At 47.6% G+C, this 22,599-nt stretch overlaps 2 protein-coding genes across 3 annotated transcripts; both read right to left on the bottom strand.

Annotated features, from left to right (window-relative positions):
- Positions 1-1,430: 1,430 nt before the first annotated feature.
- lzts3b (leucine zipper, putative tumor suppressor family member 3b) lies at positions 1,431-16,513 on the bottom strand. Of its 2 annotated transcripts, none has more exons than XM_023803152.2 (6): positions 16,291-16,513; positions 9,007-9,549; positions 8,311-8,850; positions 5,223-5,543; positions 4,870-5,100; positions 1,431-4,243 (listed from the first exon to the last, which is right to left on the bottom strand). In XM_023803152.2, the coding sequence occupies exons 2-6, from the start codon at positions 9,457-9,459 to the stop codon at positions 3,650-3,652; spliced, it is 2,139 nt and encodes a 712-aa protein (XP_023658920.1). In that variant the 5' UTR covers positions 9,460-9,549; positions 16,291-16,513; the 3' UTR covers positions 1,431-3,649. The 2 variants fall into 2 exon arrangements, with proteins under 2 accessions (XP_023658920.1, XP_023658921.1); XM_023803153.2 differs by having other exon boundaries at positions 8,311-8,847.
- A 313-nt stretch (positions 16,514-16,826) lies between these two features.
- Positions 16,827-21,588, bottom strand: LOC111839165 (DDRGK domain-containing protein 1). The gene is made up of 9 exons (XM_023802821.2): positions 21,477-21,588; positions 20,209-20,367; positions 19,990-20,102; positions 19,332-19,433; positions 19,076-19,198; positions 18,746-18,784; positions 18,496-18,552; positions 18,337-18,385; positions 16,827-18,101 (listed from the first exon to the last, which is right to left on the bottom strand). The coding sequence occupies exons 1-9, from the start codon at positions 21,562-21,564 to the stop codon at positions 17,941-17,943; spliced, it is 891 nt and encodes a 296-aa protein (XP_023658589.1). The 5' UTR covers positions 21,565-21,588; the 3' UTR covers positions 16,827-17,940.
- Positions 21,589-22,599: the final 1,011 nt, after the last annotated feature.

The raw sequence follows: 22,599 nt of genomic DNA, 5'->3' as shown, positions 1-22,599 counted from the left end.
TAGCATTAGTATCACAGAGGCTCTGAGAACACTACAGCCATCGATGAGTAATGTGATCATAGGTGTTATCATTAGTATCACAGAGGCTCTGAGAACACTACAGCCATCGATGAGTAATGTGATCATAGGTGTTAGCATTAGTATCACAGAGGCTCTGAGAACACTACAGCCATCGATGAGTAATGTGATCATAGGTGTTAGCATTAGTATCACAGAGGCTCTGAGAACACTACAGCCATCGATGAGTAATGTGATCATAGGTGTTAGCATTAGTATCACAGAGGCTCTGAGAACACTACAGCCATCGATGAGTAATGTGATCATAGGTGTTAGCATTAGTATCACAGAGGCTCTGAGAACACTACAGCCATCGATGAGTAATGTGATCATAGGTGTTAGCATTAGTATCACAGAGGCTCTGAGAACACTACAGCCATCGATGAGTAATGTGATCATAGGTGTTAGCATTAGTATCACAGAGGCTCTGAGAACACTACAGCCATCGATGAGTAATGTGATCATAGGTGTTAGCATTAGTATCACAGAGGCTCTGAGAACACTACAGCCATCGATGAGTAATGTGATCATAGGTGTTAGCATTAGTATCACAGAGGCTCTGAGAACACTACAGCTATCGATGAGTAATGTGATCATAGGTGTTAGCATTAGTATCACAGAGGCTCTGAGAACACTACAGCCATCGATGGGTAATGTGATCATAGGTGTTAGCATTAGTATCACAGAGGCTCTGAGAACACTACAGCCATCGATGGGTAATGTGATCATAGGTGTTAGCATTAGTATCACAGAGGCTCTGAGAACACTACAGCCATCGATGGGTAATGTGATCATATGTGTTATCATTAGTATCACAGAGGCTCTGAGAACACTACAGCCATCGATGAGTAATGTGATCATAGGTGTTAGCATTAGTATCACAGAGGCTCTGAGAACACTACAGCCATCGATGAGTAATGTGATCATAGGTGTTAGCATTAGTATCACAGAGGCTCTGAGAACACTACAGCCATCGATGAGTAATGTGATCATATGTGTTATCATTAGTATCACAGAGGCTCTGAGAACACTACAGCCATCGATGAGTAATGTGATCATAGGTGTTAGCATTAGTATCACAGAGGCTCTGAGAACACTACAGCCATCGATGAGTAATGTGATCATAGGTGTTAGCATTAGTATCACAGAGGCTCTGAGAACACTACAGCCATCGATGAGTAATGTGATCATAGGTGTTAGCATTAGTATCACAGAGGCTCTGAGAACACTACAGCCATCGATGAGTAATGTGATCATAGGTGTTAGCATTAGTATCACAGAGGCTCTGAGAACACTACAGCCATCGATGAGTAATGTGATCATAGGTGTTAGCATTAGTATCACAGAGGCTCTGAGAACACTACAGCCATCGATGGGTAATGTGATCATAGGTGTTAGCATTAGTATCACAGAGGCTCTGAGAACACTACAGCCATCGATGAGTAATGTGATCATAGGTGTTATCATTAGTATCACAGAGGCTCTGAGAACACTACAGCCATCGATGAGTAATGTGATCATAGGTGTTAGCATTAGTATCACAGAGGCTCTGAGAACACTACAGCCATCGATGAGTAATGTGATCATAGGTGTTAGCATTAGTATCACAGAGGCTCTGAGAACACTACAGCCATCGTTGGCACGGTATATTTATCTACTACATTTGGAAACAGTGATCTTTAGTGATCTTTAGTGATGGTCAGTTGTTTTTTTTTCCTCACTAGTCACTGATGGTCATTTTTATAAATTACTGTTCTGTACATTTTTTTTTTGAAGAAGTTTCAAAGATTTTAGACAATCTTTGCTAAATATAACAGAATTGGCTTTATTCTGGGAGAAATAAAATAACATACTGTATCAGCTTTGCTCCAGATCTCCACCTTGTGTTCCTAGTTTATAACATACTAACGGGCAGCCTCATCCAACACAGCTAATTGTAATACTTGTATTCTGTACACAACCAATTATAAATAATTTTGCTGTTTTACAAAACAATGGTTTTGTATTATTTTATATGAATCTTTAATAATAACTAATATCATAATTAATTATTATGAAATTATCCATTTCAAGGGAAAATGTATGATTTGTGTTAAACAGTACTATTAACAGCACTGTGTATTAAATCACACTGTGTTATAACATCTTCCCCAAATATTGACCTCCAGCTGCATTCCTTCATTGTAAGTCTATCCATCCAGCTCATTGTCTTCTAGAATTTTGTCTCATAGTACTGGGCTGTCTGCATACAACAAAAAGGACACACATACACACACAGACACACACAGAGCCAACTTCGTCGTCCTTTTCCAAATGAATCGCTCTGTTCTCGGCTTACCATATTATTCCATGATCTGTGTTACTATGTGGGAGACTTTCATTGCCACGCTCCACGTGAACACGGCAAAACACGCCTTGCGGTAACATCACTGATCATTCAAGCCTTGGTCTCAGATGCTCTCTGCTCGACGCTGATGTTGAGTCATAGCAGCAACGTCACTGACAGGCCCTCGTCCAGGTACCCAACACTTTCTTTACCCAGAGAAACACCTAGTAAGTTCCAGCTACTAAACAACTAGTTAATGACAAACACTTTGTGTGTTGTGTTCACTGCCGAAAAACAAAGAAATGCAAGAATCATTTTCAAGTACTTCATTTGAGAAGTAAGTAACCCTGAATTGTTACTGTGTCGCTCTCTGGTGTCCATTTTTAGTCATTACAGTCTCCAACAACACCAAAAAGCCAGACCTCTCTACCCAGAAACGCATCCATATCACCCAAGAAAACATTACCTTTTCTCCCTTCTCAGGGAAAAAAAAACATTTCATCTGCCGTTCTCTTTCAAAAAAGGTATTTTTTTCCCTGAATTATCCCAGTCTGCCTCCTTCCTTGTGCACTAACACCTGGAAACATCTCTGCTGTTTTCCTGACACAGGCTTCCACATGCGACTGACCCTTATCCACCGAGAGATGCTGACCCGTCCTTTAGCCTTGCTTTACCCACACCTACAAACACGCACACAAACAGCCCATCGGTCCCTCACTCGCTCTCTCTCCCACTCTCCCTTTCTCTATCAGTCTGCTGTCAGTTCCACCCCTTTGCCACGATCCCTAGATCCCCTTACTCTTTGCTTGGGGGAGGGGGGGGGGGCTTCCCGACAACCGCTCTCCAGTCCCATCTGTGAGTGAGTCACGTGTGCCCCCACACCCAAGGCTCCTGGGGGATTCTCCACACCAGCGCGAGCAGCGTGCATCTTCATGTGTCAGTCTGGGAATCTGAACGAGCCAGCGAGTATCTTGGCAGGTCGTGTGCTTGAGCTGTTAGCTGGTGTGTGGATCATCTCTGCCTAGACCACCGCTGTGCATATCTCCGTCTAGTGACGTCCAATAGGAAACGCCCTCCTCCCCCAGTGCCTTTCTCCAGCCTCTGATGTCTAAAGTGTTACTGAGAGCTCCTGGGAAGACCGGGGGTGGGGGATGGAGAAGAAGCTGGACTGTACTTTGTTGGACAATGTTGATAGCGGTGTTTTTCTGGTGCTGTACTGGGCATCATGGTCTCTTTGTGATGATGTATTAGGTCTCCTAATCTGTGTTAAATCTCAGTGGATTCGATCCTTTCCAAACGGGTGGGTCCCGACCAGGGTGGTGCCAGCTGGTGCAGTGGTGGCGGTTTCAGCTCCTCGCTAGGGGGCGTGGCCACGGGCAGGGCTTGCGAGGGGGGCGTGGCCGGTGACGGGGCCGGCGACAGCTTGGACGAGAGCTGGCCGACACGCTGCTCCAAGGCTTGGTTCTTTTGCAGCATCTCCACGTAGCTGAGCTGCAGCTGGGCCTGGTACTGCAGCACGCGCTCCTTCTCACCCTGCCAGGTGTGGCGCTCCTGGGCGAAAGTGAGGGCCTGGCGCTCGCGCTGCTGGCGCTCTAACCGCAGCTCCCCCTGCAGGCGCTCCAGCTGTCGTCGCAGGTCGTCCGCCTCCTGTCGCTGCACCTTGGCCTCATCGCTCTGCAGGCTCAGCAGCGTCTCAGGTGGGGGGGCGGGCGCCGGCGCCGGCTCTGGGGGCCCATGAGGTAAGGGCGATGCCCCCCACGTGGCTCCCCCGCCCCGGCCCTCGCTCAGCTCCCCCAGGGCCTGCTTCAGCCCAAGCACCTCAGCCTCAAACACACCCAGTTTTTCCCTCAGCATGGCGACCTGCAGAGGCAGGATACAGAGAGACGAGAGACTCCATCAGTCTAACCACACAGATTCTGGTTCTTCACAGGACAGAGCCTCCGTGTGTGTGAAATGCAGACACACTAGTGCAGGGGCACGTGTGTTTGTCAGATACAGGGCAAGTGTGAGAGCAGTGAACCTGCATCAGAATGTGTTAGGATTAACAGGATTAAAATTAGGATTTGACATTGTGGGTACCTTTCCTCAAATCCACTTTCTTTCAAAACTGCACAAATGTCTTCAGTTTTCACTTTTAGCAGTTATTTGGTGTGTGTGTGTGTGTGTGTGGGGGGGGGGGGGGTCATGTGTATAATATTACATTGTGGTCCCCACAATGTGTGTTTTGATGCTGTGGAGACACTTTAGTCCCCACAAGGGGAAACTCAATTTTGCCAGAAGTCTTGTATTTTGTTTGGCTACTTATGGTTAAGGTTAGGGCTGGATAGGGGTTAGGGTCGTCATTGTTGGAATTGGCATTATGCCCATAGAAATGGAGTGTCCCTACAAAGATGAATACAAACATGTGTGTGTTGGTTGCCCTGTGTGTGTGTGTGTGTTGGTTGCCCTGTGTGTGTGTGGTTGTGTGTGTGTGTGCTCCTCTGTACCTCCGCCAGCGTCTTCTGCAGCTCGCCCTCACACCGCTCCAGCTCCAGGCTTTTGCTGCAGTAGGAGTCCTTCAGGCTCATCACAATCTCCTCCTTCTCCTTCAGCTGCGCGTTGAGCTCCTTCAGCTGGCCCCGTAGGGCCACCATCTCTCCCGCGCGCTGGGTCACCTCGCCCTGGCTTTCCCGGAGCTGCTGCTTCAGCAGCGAGATCTCCCCAGACTTCTGGCACACCTGGCCAGAGGGGTCGGCGTCATAAACAGGGAGCGCAGAGAGGGCGTCCACCAGCCAGTCCGTTACACCTCGGTTCATGCCCACCCGCTCGATTCGCTGCCGCTCCCACCCCCCCGGCTCACCTCCCACTTGGTTTCTTCCAGGCGAGGCAGGATGTCGGCCTGCTCCTTCCTGTAGTCCAGGCACTTCCTCTCCAGCTCCTCGCGGTGAGACAGCAGGGCAGTGAGGTCGTCCTGCAGCCGGCGCTTGTCCTGCTGCAGCCGTGTGATCTGCGCCTGCAGGGCCTGCTGCGTTCGCTGGGCGCGGCGCGTCACCTGCTGCAGCCGGCCGGCGTAGTTCTGCCGCAGCTCCTCCATCTCACGCTCCCACACACGCTGCTTCTCCTCGAACACCTGCACGATGGCCGCCTCACTCTGGTCCAGGTTCCGGCGCATGTGCAACACCTGCCGGGGGGGGGGGGGGGGGGCATCCGGGCGAGGTCAGCTGACAGCCCAATGGGAGTGCTCGGCAAAATCCCAAACGGAAGCAAATACTCTCCCGAGTACATATTTTATACTTGCTTAGTGCTCCTACACTTACTGTGATCCCCTCATATGCACCGAGTAAACACTGTCACAGGATTTAAGCTATACTCATATTTTGAATGTGGTGGATGCAGTACCTCGCTGTCCACTGGGTGGCAGTGGTAAGCACAATGTTGTTGCTCAGAAAAGAGTGATGTAATATGCAAGAACAGCAACACCCATAGCAACCATTTACTTAACAGTAAAAAAAAACTATATGTTGTAACCTGTCTTCAAACTGTAAGACTGTATGAGAATGATGCATTACTAAAATTTAAAATCCAACTGCTAATCCTGACCAAGGGTTTTTTTTTGGGGGGGGGGGGGGCGGGTGAAGCTTATCCCAGGTAGCAGAGGACATCTGAATGGGATGTCAGTACACAGGGATGACAGGACACATACACACACTACAGGCAATGTAGAGGCACCTATTAGCCTAAATGCATGTCCACGGGCTGAGGGAGGAGGTCTGCATGACGAGGGGGGGGCATGTGAACTACACACGCAGAAAGTCACGGTAGGATCCGTGGGGATGTGAGGTAATAGTGCTGACAACTGAGCCACCCCAGGGCTATGTATGCAACACCGGCTATGTATGCAACACCGGCTATGTATGCAACACCGGCTATGTATGCAATACATACAAAACATCACCCCCAACGAACATTTAAATGATCGGCAATACTTACAGTATGTATGAATATATCAAAAACGTACCACCTCTAGCTCTAACTGTGTTTCAATGGACTACAGTAGGGGTGGCCAACCTTTACATTTTTGGTTAATGTCTACCGGACTGGGGGGGCACTGGTGGGATTGTGTTCACCAAAGTGTAACCATTTCCATTTTTTCCAGATGTGAACAGAACGCATGAACGTGAAGGGGTATAACAAAATGACAATATATAGTTTATTTTTGGAAAGTAACCAACCTCTCCTCTCTCCAACCCCCCCCCCCCCCCCACTCCATGGCCCGGTAGAGTGCTGTGCTGGCTCAGACTGGCACCGCGGACTGGAGGATGGGAACCTCTACACTAGACGATTCAAATGAAAAACCGATAAAATGACAGGGATTCGCTCCCTGCCTCACTAATACTCACTAATTCCTGAATCAAATTCCATTTTTATTATAGTATAAGTATACTTTTAATGGTTAGGTGATCAATGCAGTAACTGTAATGTTATTTTCATCAGTGATTAAACAATAAAGTATCTGATAATAAGCTATAATACATTGAACAGTAATTTATTTTGTGATGTTCATTATGGCACTGACCACAAAAAGGACACATTTAATCACCAGCGCACAGATCCCTCCGTCTAGGGCTGTGCTGAGACCATGCTGCCACTATTGTCCAGCTGGATTGCTAGAGGCTTACGGGCACATGCAGAGCGGGACGGGTGTTGGGGCACAGTGACGAGCAGCTCTATTTCCTAGCCAACAGCAGCACACATACGGGAACTGTGTTAAGCGTCAACATTGTCCGCTTCACGAAGCCTCATCTGGGCACCACTTAGCGGTCGTGGACGACAAGAATGCTCTTGTAGCGTGAAGAGACACAACGCAAGGACAATAAATGCCACGCATATGACGCAAGTTTGCAGACGAGACAGAATGGTATGCAACATTTCAAAATTTCATGCAATATCTCTTCCCTGTTATCTGACGGGCTTTAGGACCTATCGAAACTACTCATGAACATAAATAAATACGTTTCTGAAGAATGTGTACGTCCTTTTCAATCATGCCTTCCCTTTGTCCAATCGCAAATCCTTACGGTTACAGATTCACCTTGGTTCCTCCATGAGAAACCTTGGTAATCATCACAGGAAGATACTTTCGGTCATGGGAAGCCAAAAATGAGATTTTACCTCTTTGCCTGAATTTCTCGTGCATTATATAAAACCCAAATAGTGATTTTGGGGCCCCAACCAAAAGGCCACCCTGGGACCACCATCCCCTCTTCATAATAAACAGCTAGCAATTAGAGCCAGAAGCTCATTGCTGGCTAACTGGTTAGCAGAACATGCTGCTTCAGCACCTTCTAAATACAGTATGGAACACATTTATTTAATATTTAGTGTTATGACCATTTATGGCCAAAAGGGGGCACAAACCCATGCTTGGATTGACTGGTGGTAAACAACACGACACCCCCATTTCTTAGGTGCTTTAGTCCTGCACCTGCAGGCACCTGCCCCCTCCAGGAGTATGGAAAATACACATGGACCTTGATCAAATGCGTCTGCTCACTGCTGCATTGTACTAAAATAAAACAATCGCTGCGCTGATCACTTTGGATACTCAATCCTACACAATGTCCTTTACCTCAGCCATCCCCTTTATAGAGTGTGCATTTGTGTTCAGCTCTCTGATTCAGACCTCAGCCAATCCGCTTCCTTTTCACACTGCAAGACTATCATGCCACAGAGTGGGCTTAGCTGACAGCACCAGGAAAAGCAGCAAAAAGCACGTGGAGTATCTGTAGTTGAATGGTCCATCCACCCATCATACATCCACCCATCTGTCCATCCTTGCATCCATCCATGCATCCATCAGCACTGATGCGGTTCAGGCTCACAGTGAACTAGCAAGAATCAGCTTCATTCATGTCACATGACCAGATCCTGCAACCCTGGCCCGTTACCTCCTGTTCCTTCTCCCAGAGTCTATCTTCCAAGTCCTGGATGATGTCATCGGAGGAGGGGGAGGGTCGTAGAGCCTGGGGGGCGTCGCTCAGGTGGCTGAGCCTCTGGTAGGAGGAAGAGCTCTTGCCTGAGGAGGAGCGTCCGCTGTCGGAGGCACTGAGCCCGTTCTGGTAGCCCGGCTTCTCCAGGCGGTCCAGATTGGCGCCGGCCGTGCCCAGCCGGTTGATGTGGCTGGTGGAGGCGCTGAGGGGCCCCAGCGCCTGCGAGGGGCCGCACGCCGAGCCCGAGCCCGTGTACGTGGGTAGGCTGGTCAGAGAGTTCCTCCCCGAGTCCGACAGTGCCCCCTGGCCACTCCGGCCTCCACTGGGGCTGTCGCTGCTCTGCTGGCTCCCTGCAGCACTGGGTCCCCCACCGGCCCCCACGCCCCGCCCCCCCACGGCGCCACCTCCAGCCTGCCCTACGAGGTTCTGCATGGAGTGGAAGCTCTTGGGCACCACGGGTTTGAAGGCGGAGGGACGCACCAGGCCGCTGTTGTTCTGCTGCAGATAAAGAGGGAACAGAAGGGACACGGAGCTTCTGTATAACAGACAGACGGGCCACTGTGCCACCATGCCACCCGTCTGGACAGGAAAACAGATGGAGACACTGAGATGCTGCTACACGCTTAGCATGGTCTGCAAGGTCCCGGGCCTCACCTGCTCCAGTTTCCCAGACACAGGCAGTATTTTGGGGGGGTTGGGGTTGTCCGGTTTGCTCCCACTGTTGCCCCTGTACTGTGTGGGCCCATGGGCGGGGGCATTGTTCCCACAGGCGTCCAGGCTGGCGCCTGCCCAGGGCCCCTCCCTCCGACCTGCCCCGTTGAGGAACATGGCGTTGGCCACCTGCCGCTCGCAGTTGGAGTTGGCGCGGTCGCTCTCGGAGACGGCACTGTCGGAGCCGGCAAGCGGGGGTCGGTCGGTGCTCCCGCCGCGCTCGTCGCTGGAGACGGTGCTCTCAGAGGGGGGTGGGGGGGGCCTCTCCGTGCTGCAGCTCCGGCCGCTGGGGCCACGGCGCGTGGGGGGCGGGGCCCGTGGCAGCGTGGTGCGAGTGCCGACGCTCTTCATGGCGAACTCCTGCTCGCCTGCCACTCCGCTGCCCACGCTGCCCATCCTGAGGGGGGCGCCTCACTTACTCGGCTCCCCGCAACCCACGGCGGCCATCGCAGGCACAAGGGGGGCGCCAGCTGATGGGCAAACACACTGAGAGAGAGCGGGGTGGGGTGGGGGAGGGGGGGGGGGTTACGGGAAGGGTTAACTGTGATGCTGTCCTGACTGTACACAGGGTACAAGTTTGGGCCACAGAGATGAGGATAGGGTCAGCAAGGACAGACACACACACACACACAGATACACGCAAAGACATAAAGGCACAGAGACATACACAGAGATACAAAGACTGACACAAAGGGGCTCACAAGCACACACAGAGGCACAGACACACACAAACACCGAAAGGCACAGACGGAAACAACGAGGGTCACAGACACACACAGGCACACAGCAGAAACAGAGAGCCAAGGTCAAATGCAGATTTATTTATTAACCGCTGATTACCGAAAAACTACGTGAATCCATACATCCACATTTAGGCTTCCTGTCACACACCCTCCTTGCACAGTAACATACCTGTATATATTTTATACACCAGGGGTGCGATATGTAGTATTATTTAGATTAAAATAATATATAATATCATCCATACACCTTATATCTCTATCCAACAGTTATATTATCTAAGACTGGGTTACAGCAAGCCTCCCTCATGAGTCATATTACACAAGGCAGGCTTCAGAGCAGACAGGGTGCCAGTCCAACACAGCGCACACACACACACACACACACACACACAGTACACACACACACACACAAACAGCACTTAGCACACACACACAGTACACACACACACACACACACACACACAAACAGCACATAGCACACACACAGTACACACACACACACACACACACACACACACACAAACAGCACACGGCACACACACACACACACAGTACACACACACACACACACAAACAGCACATAGCACACACACACACACACACACACACAATCACAGTGTGGGCAATTTAGTATCAATGTCTCCAGAATTCTGTGATGGTCCAGTTCCTGCTGACTCCTTGGTCCAGATTTAACCCCTGATGGCAGCTGATCTCATTCACATGTGAAAGTGTCCAGTGAGCTTAAGCTCAGTGTCATGTGATCAGGTGTATGTGTACATACCCGCTACCAAAAGCTTTTACACACCACTGGTTTTACCGCTCTTATTTTATAAAATGTTGATTTTTTATTCTTGTTAAGCATTAGAAAGTTGAGTAAACAATTATGAATGAAAATACAAGTCAAATAAAACAAGTTTCCTTTATACCATGGAAAGAGCATGTAACAGTGCAAGTCTGACATTCAATTCACTGGCTGTGTGGTGATGGCATAGTCAAATTCTAGGCTGTCCTTTAACTTTAAATGCACTAGTTAACAGTCTCATCCCATGAAAGAAAGCAGTATTTGATGTCCCTTGTAGAAAGGATGCCTTGAATATTCTCTCCTGTTATAACTGCTTGAGGATGTTACTTTAATTAATCAAAGATATGGCATTTTCTTGCTAATAAAGGTACTCAAATACTGTACTGTAAATTCATTTGTTACTACCTGGGAGAGCGTCCCTGCTCATACCTGAGTATTTAGTATAACGACTGTAGATGCATGATGGTTACTGCCAGGGAGAGCGTCCCTGCTTATACATGAGTATTTAATATAACGACTGTAGATGCATGATGGTTATTGTCAGGCAGAGCATCCCTGCTTATACCTGAGTATTTATTATAACGCCTGTATGTGCATGATGGTTACTGCCAGGGAGAGCGTCCCTGCTTATACCTGAGTATTTATTATAACGACTGTATGTACAGGATGGTTACTGTCAGGGAGAGCATCCCTGCTTATACCTTGGTATTTATTATAAGGACTGTATGTGCATGATGGTTACTGTCAGGGAGAGCGTCCCTGCTCATACCTGAGTATTTATTATAACGACTGTATGTGCATGATGGTTACTGCCAGGGAGAGCGTCCCTGCTTATACCTGAGTATTTATTATAACGACTGTATGTACAGGATGGTTACTGTCAGGGAGAGCATCCCTGCTTATACCTTGGTATTTATTATAAGGACTGTATGTGCATGATGGTTACTGCCAGGGAGAGCGTCCCTGCTTATACCTGAGTATTTATTATAACGACTGTATGTACAGGATGGTTACTGTCAGGGAGAGCGTCCCTGCTTATACCTTAGTATTTATTATAAGGACTGTATGTGCATGATGGTTACTGTCAGGGAGAGCGTCCCTGCTCATACCTGAGTATTTAGTATAACGATTGTATGTGCAGGATGGTTACTGCTAGGGAAAGCGTCCCTGCTTATACCTGAGTATTTATTATAACGACTGTATGTGCATGATGGTTACTGTCAGGGAGAGTGTCCCTGCTTATACCTGAGTATTTATTATAACGACTGTATGTACATGATGGTTACTGTCAGGGAGAGCGTCCCTGCTTATACCTGAGTATTTAGTATAACGCCTGTAGATGCATGATGGTTTCTGCCAGGGAGAGCGTCCTTGTTTATACCTGAGTACTTATTATAACGACTGTATGTACATGATGGTTACTGTCAGGGAGAGCGTCCCTGCTTATACCTGAGTATTTATTATAACGCCTGTAGATGCATGATGGTTACTGCCATGGAGAGCGTCCCTGCTTATACCCGAGTACTTATTATAACGACTGTATGTGCATGATGGTTACTGTCAGGGAGAGCGTCCCTGCTTATACCTGAGTATTTATTATAACGCCTGTATGTGCATGATGGCTACTGTCAGGGAGAGCGTCCCTGCTCATACCTGAGTATTTAGTATAACAACTGTATGTGCATGATGGTTACTGCCAGGGACAGCGTCCCTGCTCATACCTGAGTATTTAGTATAACGACTGTATGTGCATGATGGTTACTGCCAGGGAGAGCGTCCCTGCTCATACCTGAGTATTTAGTATAACGACTGTATGTGCAGGATGGTTACTGCCAGGGAAAGCGTCCCTGCTTATACCTGAGTACTTATTATAACGACTGTATGTACATGATGGTTACTGTCAGGGAGAGTGTCCCTGCTTATACCTGAGTATTTATTATAACGACTGTATGTGCAGGATGGTTACTGCCAGGGATAGCGTCCCTGCTTATACCTGAGTACTTATTATAACGACTGTATGTACATGATGGTTACTGTCAGGGAGAGTGTCCCTGCTTATACCTGAGTAGTTATTATAACGCCTGTAGATGCATGATGGTTTCTGCCATGGAGAGCGTCCCTGCTTATACCCGAGTACTTATTATAACGACTGTATGTGCATGATGGTTACTGTCAGGGAGAGTGTCCCTGCTTATACCTGAGTATTTATTATAACGCCTGTAGATGCATGATGGTTACTGCCATGGAGAGCGTCCCTGCTTATACCCGAGTACTTATTATAAGGCCTGTATGTGCATGATGGTTACTGTCAGGTAGAGCGTCCCTGCTCATACCTGAGTATTTATTATAACGCCTGTATGTGCATGATGGCTACTGTCAGGGAGAGCGTCCCTGCTCATACCTGAGTATTTAGTATAACGACTGTATGTGCATGATGGTTACTGCCAGGGACAGCGTCCCTGCTCATACCTGAGTATTTAGTATAACGACTGTATGTGCATGATGGTTACTGCCAGGGAGAGCGTCCCTGCTCATACCTGAGTATTTAGTATAACGACTGTATGTGCAGGATGGTTACTGCCAGGGAAAGCGTCCCTGCTTATACCTGAGTACTTATTATAACGACTGTATGTACGTGATGGTTACTGTCAGGGAGAGTGTCCCTGCTTATACCTGAGTATTTATTATAACGACTGTATGTGCAGGATGGTTACTGCCAGGGAGAGCGTCCCTGCTTATACCTGAGTACTTATTATAACGACTGTATGTACATGATGGTTACTGTCAGGGAGAGCGTCCCTGCTTATACCTGAGTACTTATTATAACGACTGTATGTACATGATGGTTACTGTCAGGGAAAGCGTCCCTGCTTATACCTGAGTACTTATCATAACGACTGTATGTACATGATGGTTACTGTCAGGGACAGTGTCCTTGCTCATACCTGAGTATTTAGTATAGCGACTGTATGTGCATGATGGTTACTGCCAGGGAGAGCGTCCCTGCTTATACCTGAGTACTTATTATAACGACTGTATGTACATGATGGTTACTGCCAGGGACAGTGTCCTTGCTCATACCTGAGTATTTAGTATAATGACTGCATGTGCATGATGGTTACTGCCAGGGAGAGCGTCCCTGCTCATACCTGAGTATTTAGTATAACGACTGCATGTGCATGATGGTTACTGCCAGGGACAGTGTCCCTGCTCATACCTGAGTATTTAGTATAACGACTGTATGTGCATGATGGTTACTGCCAGGGACAGTGTCCCTGCTCATACCTGAGTATTTAGTATAGCGACTGCATGTGCATGATGGTTACTGCCAGGGAGAGCATCTCTGCCTCATCTGTCTGCCCCACCAGGCACCTACACTGCTGTCTCTGCTTGCAGGTGTCGGACACCCATCCCCAGATGAGAAGTGAGCTTTTTGCAGCCAGCTGCAGCTCGTAAACCCTCCCATTCTTCCTCCGCTCGCCAGGAGTCCGTTCCGCTTCCCTCGCTTCCTTATGTGTCTCACACGCAAGGGCGCCTCGGTGATTAATACGAACGAATGCCGCTCGAGTCCCTTGCCCTGCAGCACCCCATTTGGCCAGCAGGGGTCTCCCAGCTTCTGTGTGGCCTTACTGAAGGCACATGCTGAAACTCCCCTCCTTGCTCGCTGGCTCATTCACTCACGAGCATTACATCATTGCTCTCACGCGCCGCTCACAGCGCATATGCACACACCCAGGCGCGCACAATGGGCACAGATACAACTCTGTTTTCGAAACGGCGGCACTCCGACAGACATGGCGGAGAAGCAGAGATGCACAAAAGTTTGAACTCCTCTGGATCAACAGCATTCTCAGGTAAGGCCGTTCGACAAAGGGGAAGCGTGTGCAGGCATGTGCTGCAGGCTGCCGTGCTCTGCTAAGGTGCAAAGTGCCCATGACCTTTTGCATGGACACATGAGAGTCTCATGTGCAAATCTGAGAGCTCCGCGCAATGGCGGCCTACAAACGGAGCGATATACAAAATGCATATGAAATACACCCACTGAAGGGATATTAACCAAAGAGCCCCAACACACCGCTGCTGAATATCTGCCACCCGGCCTCAGAAAATGCCCCCAGATAAATACCCCTCTCTGGACACCTACTGGCCCAAGGGGACCCACAGTGCACTCTCCGTCCTCCATGGGTATATGCCTGCGCCTCTGTTGAGGCCCAGGACACGCGGAAGGCGCCCAGAGCCCAACAAATGACATCTTTGAAAGCGAATGTGTCAAGCACGTGCAACACGTCAAATTATACAGCCTTACAGGATTAGCGGCTACACACTTAATGCACTCTGTGCTATGGGCCAGCAAACTCTCTGCTTCTTGATAACCACAGAAAACCAGCTACTACACGCTACGTAGCTAATACACATTGCACATCACACACACTGACAACCAGGACTCATCTCTTACACCTTCAGAAGTAAAACCTGAGGATCACACTCCCCTACCATGTCCTTCTCTATTAATAGCAGATGTTACAAATATAAATGTACCTACTAACCCCACTTCCGCACTCCCTGACCTACACACAGGACATACCGAAGATCGCACACACACACTGGCAAATCCAACACTATACTAGCCAAACTACTCACCGGCCACCTTACAAATCCCCACAACACAGATACCCACCAATACTACACATCATACAAAGCAACACACCTCGTACTTGATTCATGCCCAGTACTACACAGCAAACACCTCAATACAACATCGTACTCCCCTTACACGCAGAGTGCTACACACTGTACCATTAAATAAACATCCCGCATTATTGCACTATACATCCGTATATACAATACGCACCTTGCTCACTAAATACTACGCGATATACACCTCAGTAACGCAAATTCCACCGCCTGGCCGTCTAACGGTATACACTTGACGCTCAGCGCACCAAATATATCCCATCCGGACCTTATCTGGCCGAGATGCACGTTGCAAGCGTTATCCATCTCCTGCCATCACCGCAGCCCGGGCACATCGCTGCATCCTCACCTCCATCTGCGCACACCTTACCACACACACGCAGACGCCAAAGCTTCACCCTACATCTATCACGGGGGGGGGGCAATCGTATAAAAGCGGGATAATGACCGGATTACTCAAGCGGCCGCGTCTGGCGTTAAAACCCGAGTCGACATGCCGCAAGGGGGGCGAGAAACGAGTAGATCTATTTTCTCCTTCTTCGCCCTGGTAAAACATTACATAATGCGTGTCGGCACACAGCAGCGCTCCGCCGATCCGGGCGTCCCGATGCGGGGGGGGGGACGAGCCTCGCGCATCGCCGCACAGGCAGCGCACCCTACTCCTCTCTCCGTCGCCTTTACACCGACTTTACTTCCACTCCGATGAGTAATATTAACAAACACTAGGCACCCCCCACCCCCAGCACGTAGCTTCATCTACCTCTCTCTCTCTTACCCCCTCTCCATCTCCCCCTCCCTCGCTCTCTCTCCTCCATCCTAGAATAGCAACTATAGCAGGATTTAAAAAGGAAAGATCCGCTCACGTTTGCGGATAAATACGGCAAACGGCGAGGCGGGGGACGGGCGCCGTCCATTACATCTGGCGCCGCCGCATCTGTGCAATAGGGCGAGCAGCACGCAGCCGTGACATTATTAATCCGTACTCACTGTTTGCGGCGCCGCCGTCGGCGGCGTGTGACTCCAAACGGCCCCGAGCTGTGCTTTGCGGCGTCCCTCCCGACTCCTCTTTGTCCGCCTCGCTTGCTGGGTCTGCGCGGCAGCTACGGCGGCGCTGTGAGGGTCGCGGCGGATGCTGCTGTTATCTCCCGTGGTAGCGATCGGGTGATGGAGGCAGCGGCGGCTGCGTGCATCAGCTGTACCACACGCCCACCTCCGCCCCGCCCCCCACTAGTCCTCCAGCAACGCCCCCTCCCGGTGCTCCGCGCATGCGCGGCGGGGCCTTCATTTGGTGACATCGATTTCCCCAGGACCACCTTGGCTATTCCGTGTGCTCTCAATCTGCATCTCCCTTATTTTCACGCATGTGTCCGGCGACACAAACCATCACTGAGCGAAGGTCCCGCCTCTCCTGGGATGTCACCACAGCAAGCGTTCATCGACAAGGAACGGGGAGGGGTGAAATATTCACCAGGCTCTCAACAGAAAGGCATCTATGTGTGCAACAACGCAAAACACAACAAAGGTTTCAGCTTCCACTTTGTATTATCAAATAAATTTGAAATAATACATCAGAGGGGTTGATGGAAAAGCAAGTAAAAGTTAAATGACTTAAACAATTAACAAAGAATCAGCAGGTGAGAGATTCAGCTTTATGAGGTTCATCACTGTCCGTGGTGCTGATTCCATATTTTAAATGCATACAACAGCACAACAGCTCATTTTTAAAATCACCTGATACACAAATGAGAACAAGTGTTTTTATGCTCTGCGTGTTCAGAAACAAACTGTAAATTACAATAACTAAAGAGGTTGTTCACTGTCCCATTTCTATGAATTCAGTGTAACCCATATGCTCACTGATGTCATTATCAGCAGGAAAAGCAGAGAAGCAAACTCACACACTCACAGCCCCTCAGCACCCACCTAGGACTCTTTCCACTCACAGTTTCACCGGTAACATCCAGAATGTGTCAAAGTTGCCATGGCAATGTGCTCCAGCCAACATTAGGCTTCCTGCCCCTCCTCCAGCAGGCAAGGAGGGCCGCTTATATTCTGCTGCATGAAAAGCACGAATGCTTTATGCTGGGGAATATACAACAAGCGCATAACAACCACATCGTGGAGCTCCAGATCCAATAGTGCTCATAGGTACCCAAATGAAGTCAGCTCTAGTCAATAGTATGGGGTCTTAATCTGACACCAGTTGCTATTAGAGTAGCAAAACACTGCACCTTGGCTTCCGACTTGGAAACTCCAATAACAAAGCATCCAACAACCTTTATGGTCAGGATCTAGCCTCTGAAGCCAGTGCAAATCATACATTTTACATGGGGTCAGAACAGAAGCAACATTCTGGTACAGGTCGTTAAGATGTGTGCTTACTGGAGGCCAGTACATTTGAGCTTGGGATCCAGGTACTCGATGAGCAACATGTGGGAGCAGATTCCAGCTCCCACAGGCAGTTACTCATTCATTCACCCACGGTAACCCTGTAAAATTCGGGTTTTACCAGCATGCCACACTGCCTCTTAGGGGTCGCATCAAAAATTACAGAAACATTAAAGACTTAACTTTATTATACAATTTTTTTTTTTTTACTGTGCGTGCATGCATGCCCACATATGGGGCAGCCCCCCCTCAGGCTGTGTTGCGGACCACTGGGGTCAAGTTGATCAGGGAGTTGCTGGCCTGGGCCAGTTCAGTAATGGACACTCTGCCTCTCTGTTTGATGAATTGGGCCACAGAACTCAGCTCCTCTGGCGTGATGAAAATAAACTTGCCCCTGTCGTCTATCACTCCTAGGAGATGGAGGGAGAGAGAAAGCAGGAGGCAAGAGATAGCAGTATTGGGGAAGAGAACGACAACAAGTGAGTAAGAGTTGGACAGAGATATGCAGATTAGGAGAATATATGCAGTATGGATCACTGACAGACACTGAATCACCTGAAACTAGCTTTTATAAAGATGCAGTGAAGCTGCAGTGAGATGTTTAGCACTGCCGTTTTTAAAATAGCGGCTAGTTTTTGGTCTCACCTGTGAGGGAACCGTCGACAATGAGGTCCTGCAGTCTAGAGATGGCATCCTGCAAGGTTCAACATTAAAAAAAAATGTCTTAACAGCCGTCACCAGCTCGTGAGAGATGTCTCAGGTAACGTGGGATGAGCACATACAGCGCATGCTGGCTGAACTGACCTGGGTGCGCATCTCAAAGTGTGAGGCCAGGTCCTCCAGCAGAACCACCTTGGAGTCCTGGGCAGAGGAAACAGAACAGGTCACAACAAACCATTCACTGGATAAATGTAGTAGTTCTTACGAATTCCACTAATTTGTGCTATCAGCACCCAACCTAATTCCAGGATGACCTGGTAAGAGTCGAATAATTACACCAGACTTCCGGTGAGCTCTCTTACAATTTCTCCTTCGGCCATATCTGTGGTCTTACCTTGATGTACTGGATGAACTCCTGCAGCAAATTTCGAGACTGGGGGAAAAAGAAAAACAGAAGTAACAGTCATTAAAAAAAAAAAAAAAAACAGAACTGTCATTTGACGAAGACTAAGACAAAAAAAAAAAGTGTGACAAAGAATGCAGTCCATGCACATGTACTCTTCACATACACTGACAACATACTCCTGCATGCCTGTCACATGACTCCTGCATGCCTGTCACATGACTCCTGCATGCCTGTCACATGTACACAGGTAAAGAGGACTCAGTACTATACTCCCAAAGGTTCATACACATTCTTCTCTCATTCACTTGGTTTCCTCACCTCCTGCTCACTGAGCTCCTCAACAATTCCCTGCTCCTCAATCACAAAGGACTCCTTCAGTCGTAAGTACTCCTCTTCCTCCTTCCGCTCCTGCTGCTCCTTCGCCCGGCGCAGCTCTTCCTCCTGGAGAGAGGTAGAAAGCATGTGCACCGTCTGTCTTAGTGTGCTTGTGCGTCGACGTGCACGTCTGTGTATTCACTGCATTCACAGTCACGTGCATGATCACAAGAGCATGCAGGCGTGAGCCGCCAAATACCTGCCGCTGCTCCAGCAGCCGCTCCTTATCCTCCTCCTTCCGCTTCTCCTGCTCTCTCAGCTCCTGCAGCCGCCTCCTCTCCTCCCTCTCCTCCTGCTCTGCCTGCAGCACAGAGCCTAAGATTATGCACGCAGACGACCCTCAAACACAGCTATGCATCCACAGGCAATACATGAAGGGGCTGGGACCATCTTCAGAAATATTTCAGCAGTTATATCTTTTGCAATGTTTCAAATTCAGATTTTAGAAACTCCAGGTTTAACACTTAGATGACAGGGAAAAAGAAACATCCAGCTACTGGAAGAATTAGCCAACAAACAAGGTGGGCTAAAGGACAATTGAAATGTCCATTTCTCAGTCTGAATCCATTTGCAGGACCAAAATGCAAATTGTGTTTAGGTGTGACGGTGCAAGGTAGAAACGATGACTATGTTTACTGATGACATATGTGGTGTGATACCCTCCAATAAAAGTAAAACCTCAATGTACACCTTGCAAACACTACCGACAGTGCTGGAGACCACAGAACAGTGCTACCTTACAGGAGACAGGACCATGAAACCCACCAGTCCTGGAGGCTGTTCTGCACTCCCGTGCGGTTTACACATGTAACTGGAGTTAACGGTTCTGTGTTATACTTGTCTGTTTTGGGTCCTACCTCCCTCTGGGCTTTCTTGGCTTGTTTCTCCTCTAGTTTTCTCTGCTTCTTGAATCCAATCTTTCCTGTAGGTTGGACCTGTGGTCCCACACCCTCCTCCACACTGCTGTCCTCTACAGGGACGTGAAGAAAGAGACATACAGAGAGCATGGCTCACAACCACAGCTGTTCCCTGAATGATACTCAAAGACCTCACAGATCTGGTCCAGGAACAAGTACCGCTATCAGATGCATCCGGCTGAGCCTGCCTCTGTACACGTCTTTGGGCAATCATCCTGCTGTTGAGGTTTCTGCGTCGGGGCATGCCTGCACCTCGCTCATCCACCACTGGGTGGCGCCCTGCTGCTCGACCGACCACATCTTCCTGAACCTGGCCAACTGAGGAAGAGTAAGGAAGCAATTTTAAGTGTATATGGTACTCCAGTCGTCACACTTCTTGTCCATGTTATGAGGCTGTATGGGTGTAACATCCTACAATTAACACCCAGTAATCAGATATTGTGGAATGAGCCTGAGGAGCAGAAAGCTTTAGATATTATTTTCTAAACATTAATTTAAAATATTGACATTTATACATTTAGCAGGCACTTCTGTCCAACGCAACATACAAGTGAAGATCAAAGATCAGGCACAGTGTCCCTGGAACAACCGGGATTAAGGGCATTGTTCAAGAGCCAAACGGTGAGGACACTGCCAACCACACAACCTTCTTATCACGGGCAAAGGACTCCTAACCAAAAACTGCTTATTTTAACTGGCTGTTTATTTAGATGTGAGAGGGACTTATCTTGGCCAAAGTTAAAATAAAAAGGCATTAGGCAAAATAAGATGAATGTAACTACCGTGCCACCTATGTATTAAACTATTAACCTCTCATGTAAATACTGCTCCACAATAAATCCTGTTTCTAGGCCACTTAGTAAAAATCAGATTCAATTCATTTTTTAAAGAACTTAGTAAAACCAGTACAAATATTTTGCATTCAAACTCATTGTGCTACTGATTTGTACTATTAAAAATAACTTAAAAGTAATATCTAGCACCTTCCACACCAGTTTAAACATCAACTTTTGACAGCTGAACATAAATCTTTATGCATTCAAGTCTATTCAAATCTTAATTATTAATCTTAATCCTTAAAATTCTATGTGCAATGATGTAATGATGGATCTAAATGACGGAGCGTTGGACATTAAAGGCTATCCTTACATGTTTCAGTTAGCAATTTTCATCACGATTTGTAAGTCGGCGTCCTTGATTTTAATTCAGACACAAGCAGCAGCTACTGCCATTACAAAATAGCGGGCTGTAACAACCTAACGCAGATGCCCAACACATATTAAGACTCATTTAAAACAATGTCAATAGAAACATCTCTCTTCTGTGGCGACATGCTGACATCACTTCTAGGTATGTATTATGTAACCAATTCTTAGTCCACTGATCATGTTGGACTATTCATCTAGAGCTCATACATCTTCACTCACCCGCATCTTGCTTTCTTCGTACTTTAATCGCAAGTAAAATCAACAGGACTAAAACTACCGCGGCCGCCACATACAGCAATACCTCCATTGCTGTTACGTCAAACTCGTGACACGTGATGCCAACACTAATATACAATTACCGGGTCACCCCTATCACGTGGTTTATCATCTTACCATTTTTTTTATATTACCGCCACCATACGGACGGGAGGAGTGAGCACGTACATGCTTTATTGAAATTCTGTTTTAATTTCCTACTTAATGAAATACACGACGCTAAACGAAGAATAACAATGTAACCTGAAGCAGTTACATTATAAACAATATATTACGTAATACACATCTGTAAAAGGTTTATCCACAAAACGAATCCGGAGTTTTAGTAGTATTTTCCACATTTAAATATATTTCTGTTTTATCTTTACACATTTTGAAATGACTAACACCTAAAAGCTCCACTATTGAATACATAACTGAATGCAAATATTTAAATATAAGAAAACGCAGAGCAAATACAATGTATAAAACAATAAGGTTCCATAGCACTACGTGCTTTGGACCCTTAAATATATAGGCTAGAGGTGGAGATTTCATGTCCAGAGAGTGTACAAATCCAGACCAAGATTTTGTTTGAACCAACCATTTGAGTACTAAGAGTCACAGTCACAGAGTACTCATCTGGTTGATTGAAACAAAATCTTGGTCTAGATTTGTACTCTCTGGAGTACAAATTTACTCTAACTTAGACGTTAATGATGATATCATTATTTATATTACCATGAGTACCAGAAAATATTAATATCTTGATGTAAATAATATTTTTCTGCTCCCCTTAACATGCAAAGCAAGCTGCATTCCAATCTGGATTGAAAAATGACATCACTTATCAACCTATTCTTCAAAGAGTTCCTCGTAAGGTTAATGACAACCCTAGGTTAACCTGATAACGAGGCTATACGAGTTATTGAAACTTCTGGCTTTCAGGGACTCTGTGAATCACTATTTTGCAACCATCGTGTGCCTGGCGTAATACAGAACTGAGAATCTGGGTTGTGTTTGCTGTGACATTATCTGATCCGTGGCTTTTGTATTATTTATACACCTAATCATTCATTATCTTTCC

Source organism: Paramormyrops kingsleyae, chromosome 2 (genome assembly GCF_048594095.1).
Source record: "Paramormyrops kingsleyae isolate MSU_618 chromosome 2, PKINGS_0.4, whole genome shotgun sequence".
Taxonomy (NCBI): Eukaryota; Metazoa; Chordata; class Actinopteri; order Osteoglossiformes; family Mormyridae; genus Paramormyrops; species Paramormyrops kingsleyae.
This window is presented reverse-complemented; position numbering and strand designations above follow the sequence as displayed.

What these genes read in the sequence shown, in the direction of transcription:
- lzts3b (XM_023803152.2), bottom strand. Translation starts at nt 9,459, where the DNA reads ATGGGCAGCGTGGGCAGCGGAGTGGCAGGCGAGCAGGAGTTCGCCATG. An exon ending in TCTGGGAGAAGGAACAGGAG is followed by an intron (nt 5,544 to 8,310) that starts GTAACGGGCCAG and finishes CCCCCCCGGCAG; the next exon opens with GTGTTGCACATGCGCCGGAA. An exon ending in TGGAAGAAACCAAGTGGGAG is followed by an intron (nt 5,101 to 5,222) that starts GTGAGCCGGGGG and finishes CCCTCTGGCCAG; the next exon opens with GTGTGCCAGAAGTCTGGGGA.
- LOC111839165 (XM_023802821.2), bottom strand. Translation starts at nt 21,564, where the DNA reads ATGGAGGTATTGCTGTATGTGGCGGCCGCGGTAGTTTTAGTCCTGTTG. An exon ending in GCCGGATGCATCTGATAGCG is followed by an intron (nt 20,103 to 20,208) that starts GTACTTGTTCCT and finishes ACGTCCCTGTAG; the next exon opens with AGGACAGCAGTGTGGAGGAG. An exon ending in AGGAGCTCAGTGAGCAGGAG is followed by an intron (nt 18,785 to 19,075) that starts GTGAGGAAACCA and finishes TTTTTCCCCCAG; the next exon opens with TCTCGAAATTTGCTGCAGGA.